The following is a 16,801-nucleotide window of genomic DNA, read 5'->3' as shown; positions in this document are numbered from 1 at the left end:
TCAGATGTGGGCTGTGTGATGCACTTGGCATAGTAGCATACTAAAATAACATACAAAGACAAAAAAAAAAGCATACAGAACTACTAATGATCAGTATGTGGTCATGACCTTGTCAGCATGCTGATGATGGCATTCAAGTAAACACACTGCTGAATCTCTTGGAGTCTAAACTTAGTTTTGTTTTCCTTGTATCCTTCTGTGTATTGAGTATGAAACTGACTTTTAAAAAATGCACTCGTCAAGGTTGCTCAAACCAATGCTGCTCTCAGTGTCTTTCTGAGAATTGACACAGATCCTCTATCTTGAAATTTTTGCAATTTTGAATATTCCCCCCATAAAAAAGAAAACAAGAAGAACTATATCAAGGATAATGCATCATGCCCATAAAGTATTAAGCTTTATGACCACTCCATGCAGTGTCGGTGGAGCTTGTTAGAATCTGCAGACACTCATCTTTCAGAAACAAACTGAGAAGCAAACAACGTTACCTCTGCAAGGTCAAAAGTATCGATCTGTAAAACCTGAAATGAGGCACTGTGTGTTTATAGCTGTGTCTGGGAAGTAATTTGTCTTTACTTTTATTATAATGAAAACTTGTTGCATCTTCTTTTTTTTAACATCCCCCATTGGCACCTCACCTTCATCTTGTTTTGCCAGGAGAAAATCATCAGGATCAACCAGACGGAGCAGGAGGCATTAGTCTGCCCTGATGTGTTATAAGTTCACAAAATGAACATGAGGCCAGTGCATCGTAATTCATTGTGAAATGGTCACATTTAATGGTTGAAACCTGTCATTGTATATACATCTATAAAAAAGACCCCAGGTACAGGTTACGACATTCTACGGCTAATACATACATTATTATTAAATAATAAACTTTTTGTTCATTGTTAAAGTTACATACTGTATCATAGTTTACAAAATAGGATCAAAGAGAATTAAGCCATTAAGAATGTCTGGAAAAAAAAAAAAAACTAAACTCCTATATGCGTCTTTTTATTATTTGTCCATAAAAAATACAATAAACACTTCAAGATTCCTGTGAATAACATAATATTAACTGGTAACTGATTGGCTATTGAAATGTAAACTGCAAAAAGACATTTCTAATGTTTGTAAAGGCGTCAGAAGTCAGACAGCAAACTGATTTGTGTTACTGTATTTTACAGCACAGAGCAGAATGGAAAACCAACATAGCTTGTATCAGAGTTCCAGTAACCAGCTTTGCTGCCATCAATACAAAGTCAACCCCAAAATAAAAAACAACGGTGGGGAAAGAATGGTTCAGTCTCAAATCCACTTTATTTCATTGATTTTTTGTTGGTTTTTTTGTTGTCTTTTAGGTTTGTTTTTTTTTACAGTTCAGGTCGTCCTTGCCGGTTTCTCAAAGCTCTATGTAAAGCTAACTGTAAATAAGCCAGACTATGGTTATTGACTTCTCCAAAGTGTTAGTCCTCTTGTTGAAAAAACAAAAACAAACAAACAAAAAGAAAAAACAACAAACAACACTCTGCTCTGTCAGTTGTTGGAGATGTTGCAGACTCAGAGTCTGACTGAATAAATTTGTGACTTCTTTGTTAACTGGCGGGTTGACACAAACATGGGCTGCAGGGCTTTGTCCCCAGTTTGATTCCTGTAATGGGTTTCAGCATCCATTAGATGTCACGCATACACGTGCGCACGCCCAACTTTCTGGGGGTTTCATCCCATGATGAAGACAGGCACAGGCTTCAGGAAGCTCAATGACTTGGGTGGGAACCACTTTGTTGGGGGTGTAGTGGAGTCTTTGGCATGATGATTAAGCTGTATAAGGGGCTGTAAGTATACACACAAATACACGTGCCCTATATCAGTGTGTGTGTGTGTCTGTGTGTGTGTGTGCCGCACTGCACTGCGACTTAAGAAGAGAGTGAGTACAAAAAAGAAGAAAAAAAGGTCAAAAGAGATGTCAGCTGTGGCCTTGATTCTGTTGCCGAAGAGGAGCCTCTAAAACCCAACTGAGACAAATCAGTTTAAAGTGGCTCATCAAATCCACCAGGGGGTAATGTAAGACAATAATCTTGTTTTGGTGTTTGCCTCTCAGGTCGCTGCAGTTGCTGTTGGTGATGATACCGATGACAATCTTCCAAAGTCCCTCTGTAGATTTTTCTTGGGTTTTTTTGTCAGCAAATCAAATAATCCAAAAATGCTGAGTCGCATTATCGTTGTCTAATGTCTGAATAATTTTGGTGAGTAACTGTGTGATGGACCGAAATGATCAATGCACTGTATCCTTGAAACATGTGCAAAACAGGAAAAAATATCAGCCTCCTCCTTCTTCTTCTTTGTCCTCCTTCAGCCTTCAGCAATAAGACATTCACATCTGCAGAAAGAGGAACACAAATTAGCCTCGTCAAGCTGCACTGCATCAAAATATGAATGATCTGTCTTCTTGCCTTTCTCTTATATGTCATTCTTAATTTGTTTGCTTTTTTGGCCTTTATATTTGGTTCAGTGGGACTTTTTTTGACTTAGCCATAACTCTGTTTGCAAAAAATGCAAATCCCCTACACATTTGTTTGTGTTTCTCTTCTAATTCTTGGCAGGTAGCTGCACACTAGTGCGACTTCTCCAATCCTGTTGTGTCAGTGCACATATGTGGCTCAACTGGCAGGATGGCAAAAGAGGACAGTTTTTCTCTCTGCATTGTGTGAAGTTATTACACATTTAAAATCAGTGGGTAAAATGGGCAAAAACAACATCACAGTGACATGTATATTAGGCATTGGGTCATAACTAGTGTCTGTAAAAGCACTTGGATGCTAAACACATCTCCATAATGCTTGTGGCAAGGAAAAGAATAATGCTCCCAAAGTCAATTAAGCTATTAGTTGGAACAGTAATGAGTTAATTTCCTTAGTAAGTTATGATATAATGTAACATAAGGGATTAATCCTTAATAGCAGTAACAGCATCAGCTCGTAATGTTATGAGCTGCTTTTCATTTTTTAAACACTGCACAAGACTGCGCTTTCGTTGAGCTGCCATCAACTCAACCATCTAAAACGTAATAAGGGGCTTCTAACAGCTTTTGTGTAAGAAACCAAAGATGTTGGGACTCAAACTATATGACTTGAGCCAGCCCTCATTTCTTCACGTTACTTCCAGGGAGACTGACTAAAAAATAAACAAAACAAAACACTCACAAAATTGTTCTCCAGGCTTTCTGAAGCTCTTTTCAAATTTTTCTTTGGACATGGGTGCTTTCCCCCTTATTTTTAGTCTGATACAAGGATTGGAATGAGAATGAGTGAAAAAAGCAGCCAATGTCATTTTCAGAGGGGTTTTTTTCCACACTTAACACTAATCTATGAACCATTCAAGCATAAAAAGGTACCTAATACGGATGAACCAATGTTGTGTCTCCAGACAACTTAGTAAAGAACCAACTTTAAATTGTACCATCAGGTCTTTTGTTACTAGCAGTAAAGCTGCCTGTCATAAAACCATAAAACCTGTTCCTAATTCTTTAAGATAAGATAAGATAACCTGTATTTGTCCCACATGTAGGAAATTTGTTAGTTTGTTAGTTTAGTTGAGTTAATAAAAAATATAGTTATGGGCTGTTATAATAACAGTTTTAAAGGCATAAAATAATGTTTCTGCACCAACAAAGTGATTCCCAAAGAGCTATTAGCTGAAAACTTGATATATCCTCACAAGGTGTGTAGTGCATCCTTAATAAATGTGAGGAAACTTGACAAGTTGAGTGCAAGAGATTTGGCAGCCCTAAAAAGCTACCTAGACCATATGAACAGTGTGTGAAAGTCATGTCCTTAACTAATAGGAAACATTCAAGTAAAGACCTGACACAGGATCTGACAGATGAATCAGACACTTCAGTTGATCCATCAATACTGGCATACGTGGATAGAACAATACATAACTGAAAACTATCAGTCATTGATTGGCCTTCCCAGAGCTCAGACCTGATAAATGGGATGGTACTTAGTTGGAGTAGAAAAGCATTACATAAGTACTCAAAACACTTTTTATTACCTAATTTGTAGCCAACATCAAAAGAAGAGCTTTAAATGTCATTCAAGGAGCCTGAAGAACTAGACTACTTCAAAACTACTTAAAGAAATTAGAAGAAACATTGCCTAAAAGAACTCAAGCTTTGTTAAAGAATAAAGCAACTTGAAATGTTCGTTACAATTGTACAAACTTTTGTTTCCTTATATATTTTGTATTTTCATGTGTGTTTGCACGTTTCAATGAATTGCATCACCAGCTTCCAATTCCTATAGGAATTAAGTTGTTTAAGACTTTTACACAATACTATATAATCGTATTGATAATAATTTCCTATAATTTGCAATAATTCTCTACATATTTCCAGAGTATTTTCTAATTGTGCCGTCTAATTTGTCTGTCACCCTTTCTGCTTCCCTTTGTTGTTATAGAGTTATTAATCCTTTGGTGTGTATCTGTTGACATGGAAATGTTGACATCTTTTGAAATGGAGTGTGCTTGTAACTCTAAAACAAATTAGAACAGATTCCCATTTGGACCTGCACATACAGGCTGCATGGGAGGGGAACTGGCATGAAAGTGCCTTAATTGTATTCAACCACTCCACTTGCAGCGGGTGTTCAGCTGGAGAAGCGTCCATGTTTAATGTATTTTTGTTAAAGTGTTATTGGTATAAAGCTGTCGCTAATCTTTTGATTAAAGTAAAAAGAAAAAAATACAACTTCTACGCATGGTTTCATTAATTTTAGATTGTATATATTTATTTTTTAGCATTTAGATAAAATATGAGTTCATCAGAAGGACTGCTCAGGTCGAGCCGTTTGGAGCCAAAGTTAGAAAGGCAAGGATGAGATGATTTGGACATGTGTAGAGGAGCGATAGTAGATATACTGGAGAAAGAATGTTGACTATGGAACGGCCAGGTGGGAGAAGATGAGGAAGACTATAGCAAACATTCATGGATGTAGTGAAGCAGGACAAGCTGAGGGTTGGTGTGACAAAAAGTACTATGGATAGGGAGATTATCTGCTGTGGTAACCCCTAAACGGGGTAGCCAAAATTCAGTTCAATTCAATTCAATTTTATTTTTAAAGTGCCAAATCATAACAACAGTCGCCTCAGGGCAAAAGAAGAATAAGAAATCTAAACCTTTACTGTTACTATTTCAACAGGATTTAAAGAGTTAAACTACCCAGATGTTACAGCTCCTGGTCCATTAAACATGCTCATGTAAACAGAACATATAAATATATGTCATATAAACACATAAACAGACATGCATCGACCTGCCAATACATGAGTGAGCAATTGAGTTACTAATCAATTTGAAAACTGGATCATGTAGACTAAGGAGTCTACATGGTGTATCTATGTATATGTATATACATAAGTGATGTGTATATATGTGTATGTGTATGTGTGTGTGTATCCGGGTGTTGTCGCTCACCACATAAGCAGCAGCAGCAGCATTCCTAACAGCAAACGGGAGAAAAATGTGATGACCGTGGCAGCTCCTCCCACTGGAGGTTCAGCCTTCTGTGGTGCGTTGGAGCATGGCATGGGGGAGGTCTTAGTCTCTGTAGAAAATTTATCAGAAGACACAATAAACCTTAGGAACATATTTTAATTAACAATTGAAATCCTTGGTGAGTTTTATCATTTCTCTGTGTGTTTATTTATTAATTTTATTGGGCTAACACAGTGCACAATACTTCTGTCCCTACATGTGAAAAACATTAAAAAATGACATGCTGATGAATGGATGCTGAAAAGTGCTCATCACACCAGGAAGAACCAAGCAGAAAGGAAAATACAGTGAAGAGCAAAATCAATTGTAATCTGCACAAGCAATCAATATAGAACTTGTCAAGGCAGTTATGAAGTGAGCTGGAATAAAAAAAAATCCCCTCCATGCTAAAGCCGCAGGGAAACGGGGCAAAGAAAGGACGGGGAACAAAGTATATAGATGAAATATGGAGAAACTGGAACGGAAACAGACGGCAAGGTAAAAAACCCCGAGGTAAAGCAGGCGGGGAATACAGCAGGAGGTGGATAGAAAGAGTGAAAAATAAAGGAAATGTGCAATAAGGCAGTTAATATATTGCTGATAATAGTCAATTGCACAGCTATAAAATCTATCCATTTATACCCAACTGTAATACAAAGCCGTAGAACAACTGGATTCACAAAAACTCTTTTGACTGCACCAGGGCTTGACTAATACTTAGCATGGCTTCACATTTCAGAATAACAAATCAGTAAAGATTAAAAAAGAAGAAAAAAAAGAGAAAGACAGATAGAAAAAAAGGTCTCAGCAGCTTAGTAGCAGAAGCAAGTGAATTTTAATACAATCGGCACGCAATTTTCTTAAAAGATCTACTGACTTGTACAGTCTGGTGAGTGCAAAAAGTGTATATTCAATTACGGAAACATTAAAAAGTTATGATACTCTTGTATATTTTCAGCTAATCCAATTACGCTCAAGCGTACGAGAGTGAGAGAGGCACTTAACATCTTGTGGCAAACATAAATATGCTGAAAATCACTATGTGCTTAGGCATTTTTTAGTGCTTCGGTTTTTCATTGCTCGACAAATAAAAATATCACAGTTTAATGCTTTAGAAAACGGGACCTCTGCTACAGCTGCAGGCAGCACAGTAGATATTAACTGGTGCACAACGTTTGCACTCATTCTTTTTTTAGCGAAGAGAGAATATGATTTCCCTCTTCTTGCAATTAATGACTGTTGTATAGTACTGCGATGGGAGTTGGGAGATATTAGAGGGAAGCAACCAGGTGTGAAATGGCAAGAGAGAAACGAAAGGGGGGGGGGTAGGTAGAACGCATTTAACATGTTCAGCAGCTCAGTGCAATACTTCCTGCCTGGAGCAAAACATTGTGCTTTGGAGTGACAGAGGAAATAAAAATTATGCAGAAAATAATGTGCCTGTGACAAGGAAATACAGTCATGGGGTGTATGCTGATGTAACAAGCTAGGTGAGGACAGGTAAACATAGCAGATGAGACAGTGATGTGATGAAGAATGGAGGAAGAGGCTAAGAAAAGCAGAAAGACGAGGAGGACAAAAAGCTAATGAGATGAGAAAATTGCTGAACGACTCGAACTCCAAGCACGCTGCCTGTTTATGCAAATGCTGTTGATGTGTGAGGCGCTAGGATATCCTAATCCAAAATACACACATGAAAGCGGTGTCTGTTATCATCCAGAAGTGTAGAGTTTCTGTTTTGGAGATTAGATTGGGCTTTTTTGTCCCCCTTGCTGCTGTATTTGTGGGTCAATGAAGTCATTTCAGCAGAGTGGCAAACAAGGTGGCATAAATTATGAATCTAAATTATGAATCCTCGAAACAGTTTGGAATGGCAAAGCAGCTGTGATTTGATATTATTGTAAAGAACTTATGTCATATGTTTTTTATATTTACATTGGGATCACTTTCGAACAGATTATGCAACACTATCTGTTGGCTTTGACACTCTGCTTCACCTTAGCAATTTTTACTATAAGTTTACACAAACTGTAGTGCTTTTCAGAGTGGGTATACAGAAGAAGAGGATCTTAAAGCATTTATGCAGGGTTCAGCCTGGTTGCCTTTTAATAGATACTCCTGTTCTACTATAAGGCATGAAACAGAAGCCATACATTTATAAATAGCCCCAGACATGAAATACACAAACTAATATACAGTGCCAGACAGTGTCCAGTTTCTGTCTCACACGCTGGGTGAGGCACCAACTTATATCTTAGATGCAATGCCTCGGCTAATCCGCTCTTCTTGGAATGTGGTCGCTAAGCAATGGCCCAGTCACAGAGGATGGGATCCTTAAATGTCTCTTGCCTGCCCCCCATGCTATCCTTCTGATTCAAAGCTGCTCTGTGACGATGCCGGGAAACAGAACAGCCACTTAGGTTCAACTGGCAGCTACTTTTGCATGATGTATAGGTGACTTTCTGTTGTTGGGGGGAGGGGTGGGGTGTTACAAAGGAGAACACAAAATGTGGTACACGGACAGTGGAGAAGAAAAGGAGAATGTGTAACTGCGTGTTAAGACTCCGAGCAAGACAATCAATAAGTCACAGGAAGTCTGTTGATTTACTATTCGGCTGAGCAGCCAGAAAATATTGGCGAGTGTGGCGATGTTAACAAGTTGGTCAGCTAAAAGTAGCAGGCCTTGGCTACATTTTATTTTGTGTGTGTGTGTTTACGAATCATAGACAGGAATCAGATATCGTCTCTGTTTCCTTATTGCCTCATTGCATGGTTCTACTTCAGTAGTCCCATTCTGCTGTTCTGGACTGCTATTCAACTTTGTTTTTTGTTTTGTTTTTGTTTTGCAGCATGCTTTGCATCATTATCCATTTGCACTGTGAAGCACCAAACAATCAGTTCCACAGTATTTGAGCATTTCTGAATCTGAGCAGTCTCTTGGCCTGGACATTACATCGTATTACTTCTATCAGCAGCCACACCATCAGTAAATACTAGCATTTTCCATTGGCAGCCATTCAGGCACATGGCGTGACATTGCTGTTTTTTCCTTATTCATACATTTTTTTTCTTTTCCAAAACTGTGCAGGCTCTTTCAGACATTTTCTGGCCTAATCTGGCTTCTCTGTTCCTGAGTGTACCCAGTGGTTTGCACATTGTTGTAAACCCTCTTTGTTAACATTTATAAATCTTAACCATGGAAAGAATTCTGTGATCATCCACTTGATTTTTGTGTTTTTTCAGGCCTTTTTGGTAATCCTGAGCTCGCCAGTGCATTCATTCTTTTAAGAATGCATACCAAATTTGAATGCAACCTCACAAAGTCATCACTTCACATTAATTATACATTTGATTTATCATGAAATGACAAGGAAACAGAACTCACCTGGCCATTAAACCCCTGTTCAGTGAACAGTCCAATTACTTTTGAGTCTCTGAATAGGGAGCACTTTATAGAAAAATGAAGTCTGAACTTCAATCATCTCTTGTTTGCTTGCTTTTAAATCCAGTGTTTATGGTGTACAGAGGCAAGTTTACAAAAAAGTGTCCAAAAAAAGACCATATAACTCATTATTTATATAATCTGTTACAGTTTTTACAAACAAGCAAACAAAGAACAGTGTACAGATCACAGATCAGCTGGAATGACAGCCAAACCTGAATGTAATTAGTGATCGAGTAAGAGCAACTTTTGTAAAGGAAAGTAGAAATAGGCCAGAAAGAAAAGCTAGAAATTAATATGAGTGAGAATAAGAGAGAAGGGAAGGAAAAGAAATGGAGAGAAAAAAGAGAGCTAGAGGCAAGATGGAGAAGGATAGGGGAAGAGAAACAGGACAAGGGGAGAGGGAAGGGAAGCAGAGAAGCGGCAGCTGGATCGAGAAGGAGCATGAGGAGAATCCCAATAACCTCCTGTTCTCCGTCTCCACGAGACCAAGAATAATACACTGTGTACTGACTGAGTGTTTATATGTGTGTGCGTCTGTGTATACACTACAGGTTATCAAACTGAAGGACTCTGTGTGTGTGTGGGTGTGTTTGTGCTGATGTGTTTGTGGCTCACAGAGTATTGGAGGAGGCTGCATGTTGTGAGTGTGTCTTTCAGCATTAGTGTTTGTGTGTTGCCAGGTATGTGTGAGCTCATTTAGTGCTGAATGTGACGATGATTGTGCAGTGCTACTCTTTGCCAAGAGGAGTCAGTATTCTACCGTAAAACCATTACGTTTTAACAGACTTTCAGAAAGACAAAGAGAAGCACAGACAGACAGACTTTGCCCCTTAGAGAAATTAGTGTCAAATTATTGGCTTCAGAAGTGAGTGAAAGAAAATAATGGTAAACCCACATTAAAAATGTTTTAAACAGACAAATACAAATGCATAAATACACATAAACCCAACAATGCAACAACATCCACCAAACCATTATAGCACTATGGTTGGAAAACTCGGGGGAACAAAATGAAAGTTTCTGTAGTGTATTGGTGTGAGTGCTCTGTAATAAATTACAGCAAACTAAATTAATATATCATAAATTCAGAGCTTTCCTCATGTGGAGCATTAAGTGAATAGTTTGACATTTTAGGAAATATGCTTATTTGCCTTCTGCCTCAGAGTTAGCTGAGATGATCAATACTACTATCATTGCCTGTTCAATCTAATAATACAGCTTGCTAATGATCACACATCTCATTTGCTTACACTGGATGTAAAGATGACGAGGAGCAGCATTATGTGAGGGTTATCTCAAGGACAGTCTTTTTTTGTCAAATAGCAGTTTAACCCAGGGAAGCGATCAATTTACTACTCTTGATGAAAAAGAGGCGTTGTAGAAGAACCATGGATTATATGGTCAAAAACTCTTGACTTTTAAGTGACTCTTTACATCATGGAAGCATGTAGGTAGAATGTAGGCTGTTGTCTGTTTTTGGAAATCTGTTATAACGAAGAAGGTTGTATCTGAGTTAGAAACTAAGAACCCATCATGCTCACAGAGTGGCAAGAAGTCAGAGTCAAACCTGGCTTGCCTTGAAGCACTCCCTACTTTATCATCTTTATACCTTTTAATGGGACCATAAATTAGAAAATGAATATCATGCAGTATTAAATAAGAATTGAAACTAGTGATTAAGACCATAAACTCACCAGGAAAATGTTACTGCGATCAAGTGAGCAATAGGGTTATTCGATCATAAATCGTAAAGTCAGACATCTTTCTTGCAAGCAGATACCCCCTGCTGGTCATTCAAAGAATGCAAGTTTGAGGCGCTTTGAGGAAGCTGTGTCCATTTTTCTACATATTTTGTAAGAACTAAGTCACTTTCTACTGAGTTATATAGTTGTAATGCTAATACTACTACTACTACTAATAATAATAGTAGTAGTAGTAGTAGTAGTAGTAGTAGTAGTATCATACTATACTACTTATATTATACTACATACAATTGTGGAAATAGCAACCTTACATTTTTTTGCTACAATCTGTGAGTTGTTTTTTTTAATTAATATTTTATCAGCTTTGTAATGAACTTTCTAGGGCTAGTAATATATTTTCATATTATTGAATAATCTAACACATTTTGCAGACCTGCATCAATGTCTATGCTTGCCTGTCTGATACAGTACGCGCAGTTTAAAGTTGATCTTGGTAGTTAGTTTCAAGATGTAACATATCGATAATAGAAGCTTCCTCAGCCCGAGTGCTTTCACGTTATGTTCTTTTAAGTTGCATAATTTAATACTGCAGATGTACACATTGCCAGTAGACCTACTAAGGATATATTTCTGCCCTAGCCACTTCAGCTTAGAGGGTCCACAGACAATGTAATATTCCAGTTTTATACAGTTTTTCCTCTGCATGACATTTAAAAATGATCTTTTATTTGGTAACTTCAAAAGATTAAAAGTACTGTTGCTCTAACATAGATGTATACTAATAGTGTGTCCTTTGACATTAATATAGGGTATTGATAAATTTGCCCACTTGCAATTTAAGCTGCTTTAGTGTGCCCACAGGTGCTGCACAAATATAAGCTACTTTGCAACCCACCTTCACACCAGCCCCACATTTCATGCTGTATCTGTCATATCAGCTGTCATGTTCTGCTCTAATTTTTTGTTCTGCTAATTTTTGCTTCATGCTTTTTGTGTTCTGTGGTAGGGCAGTGAGGTCATAAGGAGAGTGTCACTGAACCATACCACCAAACGTAAATTAATGTCCTATAGAGGGGTCCTGACTGAACACTCATCTGGTGAGTAAATACTCCCTACATCTGCAAGACTAAAATGGAAATCGTCCAAATCCTTGTCTGCTTCATATCCATTTCTTTTTTTCATTCAACCATTTCTTCTTTCCTCCATCAGTGTGATGTAAAGATGGTGCACAGACAAGTATTTGGGCCTTGAATAGGTGTCTTGCTGAAGGTCTTCAGAAAGTTTTGAAGATATTAATTTCACAAGTGAGTCGTCCTTTGTCTTTGCTATATGCTCAAGTGGTGCCAACTAAATAATTCCCAGAGACTGTTTTTGTCACAGTCATTGAGTATAGTGTCCAGTCAACACATACACATGCACACACACACAAAATCCAATATCCATAATGAATTTTTTAATATATATGATCTGCCAGAAGTTGACTTTTTTTTGACAACATAAGAGCAGTTTTTTTGTTTTGGTTTTTTTTAAAGGAAGGGCTCAGGTACTTAGGTTGATGTGTGTCGATTTGTCTCGAGGCAGATGGGTCTTATAGCTTAGACTGTAATAAAAATTCAGAGCTATCAAATGCTTATAGTGTACTCTGTTTAATCATTAAGAAAGTTATTAACTAAAATTAATTTCATACCTAAATGCTTCAGAAAATTTACTGTGAAAGCCACAGGCAAGAGGAACAATGTCGAGAATGTTATTGGAATACTATATTATGCTATCACAATGATTCCTCCAGCCAACAGACTACAATCTCATTTAACTTTAAGTGTTAACCTTTGTTCACTACTAACTTCACAACTACACATGAGCCATCTTAACATGTTAACATACTACTGAGCCCACTATGTTTTACATGCTATTATTTTTATTTTATCCCTCTATCCTTTCAGTCATGCCAGTGCTGTAGCTCATTAGAGTAAGCTGCTGAATGTGGGAAATATTAAACCTGCCAAGCAACGTTGTCATTAACAACCTGACATCAGCGCATTAGCTCAAAGGACTGTCACACTGAGCTGCCAGCACATTTGTAGACTTCTCTTTGGGTTTCCGTATGTTTCATTGTCCCCTGTTATTGATCTTTTCATGGAACAATGACTCATGTATTTTGAAAACGTCTGTTAAAGTACATTTACACACTGAACAGCCTCCAACCAAGAAAGATCTGCATGATAAAAACGAGTCTCCCTCTTGCTGAAATTGGCGCTATAACTTACCAGTTGTTGTGTTCTGTAATGTTATATACAATACTGCACCACTAGAGGGTGGTGTCATGAAAAACTGCCATTGAAAATATAGAGTTAGGAAATAGAGTTAAGATGGCGAACTGTTAGCATGATGTGTCACCCTGCTACCCCTACGATTTAAGGTTATGTGCTGCATTCATCCTCCTTGACAAGGATTTATTTATCACCAGCCATCGTTATACCAGTATGAAATTCCACTTCAGTTGTGGAAACAACTGGCACGGGTTCTTCAATCCAGGGTGTAGCATGGACAGCAACACTCCAGTCACTCCATGTTCCAATCTCTGTGTCCTTGGCAGCCACCTGATGAACACAGGGATATCAGAAGTATTCGATTCAGTTTTATTTATTTAGCATCAACTCACAACAACAGTTGCCTCAAGGCACTTTATATTGTAAAGTAAAGACCCTACAATAACCCTCCTTCTTTTGGCTGCTCCACAACAGATGACCTGCCTCCATCTAAACCCATTCCTATCCCCCACTGTCACACTGACCCTCTACATATCATCTTCACTACATTAATCTTCTCTCAAGTCTCCCTCTTTTCCTCCTGTCTGACAGCTTAACATTCAAAATTAATAGTAAAAGTGTAAAATTAATGCGATTTCAGTAGAATGTACATAATACTGAACCCAATATTTACATAAAGTATTGAGCTGATCTTGAAATAACCTTTTTTAACCTTCATTTTTCTTTGCTAGTTAGTATGAAATCTTTACCTGGATGATGTACTCCTTCCCAGCGTAGGCATCAGTGATGTTATGGGATGTAGTGTCAGATAGCTCCACCTAAACATCAAACGGAAAAGAGCATGGAGTCAGTCTGGATCGGAAAACAGCACATGTGGTTTCCCTGGGTTACAGTAGGGTGTGTCTTGCCTGTTTTATTTTTGCAGTATATTAAAGTTGTTATCAAATATCCTTATTGATAAATATGGTCTCTATGGCCCTGGGGATATGAAAGGTTCCAAGATTATGAATTATGAAAATTCTCGGCTAAAAAAGACACTTTCGAGGTCCCAATTTAACTTTTGGTCTGGATCAACTGCCATTCTACCCACAGCTCTACCCATAAATTATGATCTCTGTATAGCAATCCAAGCTTGAGCTTGTTTTATGGAAGCCTCAGCTGTGCCTTACTGAATACAGTGTTTCTGCAGTGATCATTTATTGATAACACATCATTCATCATTATTCTATGAATAGGTCAAGTGTATTGTTTTATCCCTGTGTTGCTTTACATTATTGAATTGATTGGACCTTGATGGCCTTGCAGCCACAACGCTCCATGCATACCAACTGTCAGACACACATGTAAAATACCAGCTGCATAATTGATGATTATACCAGAAAACATTGGCATCAATGCTACATAATTTTATGACACAATATTATGCATGCCAACATTTGAAAGCCTTTTTGCGCACACTTTAATTTGCAGAGCGAAACAGAGAATTAACTAAATGTTTGAGTTACAGAGGAGTGTATGAGAGAATGATTTGCTGCTCCTCTGTAATTTACGGTTAGTGCTGTGTGTGTGTGTGTGCGTGTGTGTGCGTGTGTGTGTGTGTGTGTGAAGGACTGAAGGAAAACTAGGTGGAGGGAGGGTGCTGCCTCTTTTTGTTTCTCCTGAAGTCATAATAAATGATTTATTGGCGTGCCTGTTGCCTTGTGCAAGAGACATATAACCACTTGTGCACCTGCAGATGGACACACACACACTCATACACAAGTTTAGGATAATGGGATACTGGATAGGTTACTTGAAATTTCTAGTTTAACAAGTAGATACAATTTCATCTAAAGAACAATATAATGAATGTACATACTGAAAAATAATGAACAGGAATATACATATGATAAAAAGAAAGTGCATTCAATTTGAATCTTAAGGTTTTATCTATTGGGACATAGAAGCAGAAGAGTTGGCTGTTTGCTGGTCTGAAACATTCCAGTGTTTTTTGACACAACATCAAGAAGGAAAGACATCAGCACTGACTTTGGAAAAGCAATGATAGCTGCCAATCAATCTTGGAAGGATCGCTGACCAAAAAAGCCCAACATTCTGCAGTGTGAAAGATTATCCAAAAGTTCACAACATTCAAGACCGTTGCCAATTTTCCCTGGAGTGGATGTCCCACCAAATTCACCCAAAGATCACACTGTGCAATCCTCAGAAAAAAATGTCAAAAACCCCACGCACTAGATCTCAGTCTGTGTAAGCCAAATGTACATGTGACAGGTTAAAGGTTACGATAGTACAATTAGGAAAAGACTGACATGTTTGGAAAGTTGCCAGAAAAAACCTCTTCTCTCTAAAAAGAACAAGACAGCACAGCTTAACATTGCAAAACTGCATCTGAATAAACCACAAGAGTTCTGGAACAATGGTCATAATGCACAGAACACCGTACATAGCATGTCAACACAAACATCTCATACCAACTGTCAAGCACAGTGGTGGAAGGCTGATGATTAATGCTTGTTTTGCAGGCAAAAGACCTGGGCACATTGTAGCCATTTGTTGCCCATAAACTCCTCTGTATACCAAAGTACTGTAGAGTGAGACCATCTGTCTCACAGCTAAAGCTTGATGATCCCAAGGACAAATCTACAACAGAATGATTGAAAAAGAAAATAATCAAGGCGTTGCAAGTGCCCAGTCAAAGCTCAGATCTTAAAGTAATTGAAATGTGGTGGAACCTTAAGAGAGCTGTGCGCAAACGAATGCCTGCAAAGCTCAGTGAACAGAAATAACTGAAGCATGGACTGAAATACCTCCACAATGGTGTGAGAGACTGAAAAAGTCATATAGACAATGGATATTTCAAGTCACTTCAAGTTATTGCTGCTAAAAGTGATTTCAGAAGCTACTGAAGTATGGGGGCACTTAGGTTTTCTACACATTGTTCTCCATCTTTGACTTAGTGTTAAAAAATAATCACACTGTGTAATATGTCCCATATTATTGTTCATCTCAGGTTGCATTTACATTATTTTAAGGCTTGCTAAGGACAATGATTGTACATTTCATGTAACCTGTGCTGGCTAGTTAATAAAACTTGTCAGAAAAGAGATTTTAAAGACCCTGACAGGCAGCTGACCTGCTGGAGAACACAAATATAGTCCAGTACTTGATAAATGATTGGTGATGCAATCATGTAATCTTGATAATTCCAACTCTGCAACACAAACTACAACACGTGCTACTGATGCCCACCTAGCTATCTTCTAAATTATATTTATGGTAATGTTTATCTAGGTGAGAATTCCAGTAATGTCAGAAAAGGCTGCAATTACACAGACATTTACATGAATGTCATCAACACCTGCAGCAGCAAGGAAAAAAATATTCAAATGTTGTTTTTTTCCTTTCTTTTCACCATAAACTCACAGCTCACTGTTAATTACACTCAAGTAATTTAGGTTCTTCATTAGCATCTCTGGCTATTGTTTCTAGGTTTTGACACCATGTTAATTACTGATGTTTGGGAATGCAGCAATTTCACTAAAGTGAAAAGTGAAAGTATCGAGCAAACGACAAAAAAAGTCAGCAGTCAGATGAACGGAGAGGATATCAACAAGGCAACAGCGTAGCCAAGTTTTCTAAACTGCTTCTTTTATGAAGAAGAAAGAAAAACAGAACAAAACAAAACTGAAAACACCTGTGAACGCACTAAGGCACCGCATAACCAGCAATGGATGGATGTTTACAAACTATGTGATTTTTCTCTTTGGCTTTGATTCGCTAACAAATAATCTAAAACAGATGAGGATGAGAGTCAAAATAAAGTAGGGGAGTAAATAATAATAGTGATAATAATAAAATT

The 16,801-nt window shown here is 37.9% G+C and overlaps 1 protein-coding gene across 4 annotated transcripts in view; it reads right to left on the bottom strand.

Moving 5' to 3' along the window:
• Positions 1–755: 755 nt before the first annotated feature.
• The window catches only part of cntfr (ciliary neurotrophic factor receptor), a 207,545-nt gene continuing 191,499 nt past the window's right edge, over positions 756–16,801 (bottom strand). For all 4 annotated transcript variants that reach the window (XM_040000229.1, XM_040000230.1, XM_040000231.1 and 1 more), the window contains 4 exons: positions 13,692–13,760; positions 13,152–13,272; positions 5,465–5,594; positions 756–2,365 (listed from right to left, as the gene is read on the bottom strand). In XM_040000229.1, coding sequence (XP_039856163.1) covers position 2,365; positions 5,465–5,594; positions 13,152–13,272; positions 13,692–13,760 — 321 coding nt within the window. In that variant the 3' untranslated portion in view covers positions 756–2,364. The remainder of the gene's footprint in view (positions 2,366–5,464; positions 5,595–13,151; positions 13,273–13,691; positions 13,761–16,801) is intronic.

Source organism: Simochromis diagramma, unplaced genomic scaffold (assembly GCF_900408965.1).
Source record: "Simochromis diagramma unplaced genomic scaffold, fSimDia1.1 OVJJ01000596.1, whole genome shotgun sequence".
Taxonomy (NCBI): Eukaryota; Metazoa; Chordata; class Actinopteri; order Cichliformes; family Cichlidae; genus Simochromis; species Simochromis diagramma.
The sequence above is the reverse complement of the archived record's forward strand: the minus strand, read 5'-3'. Positions and strand labels throughout refer to the sequence as shown.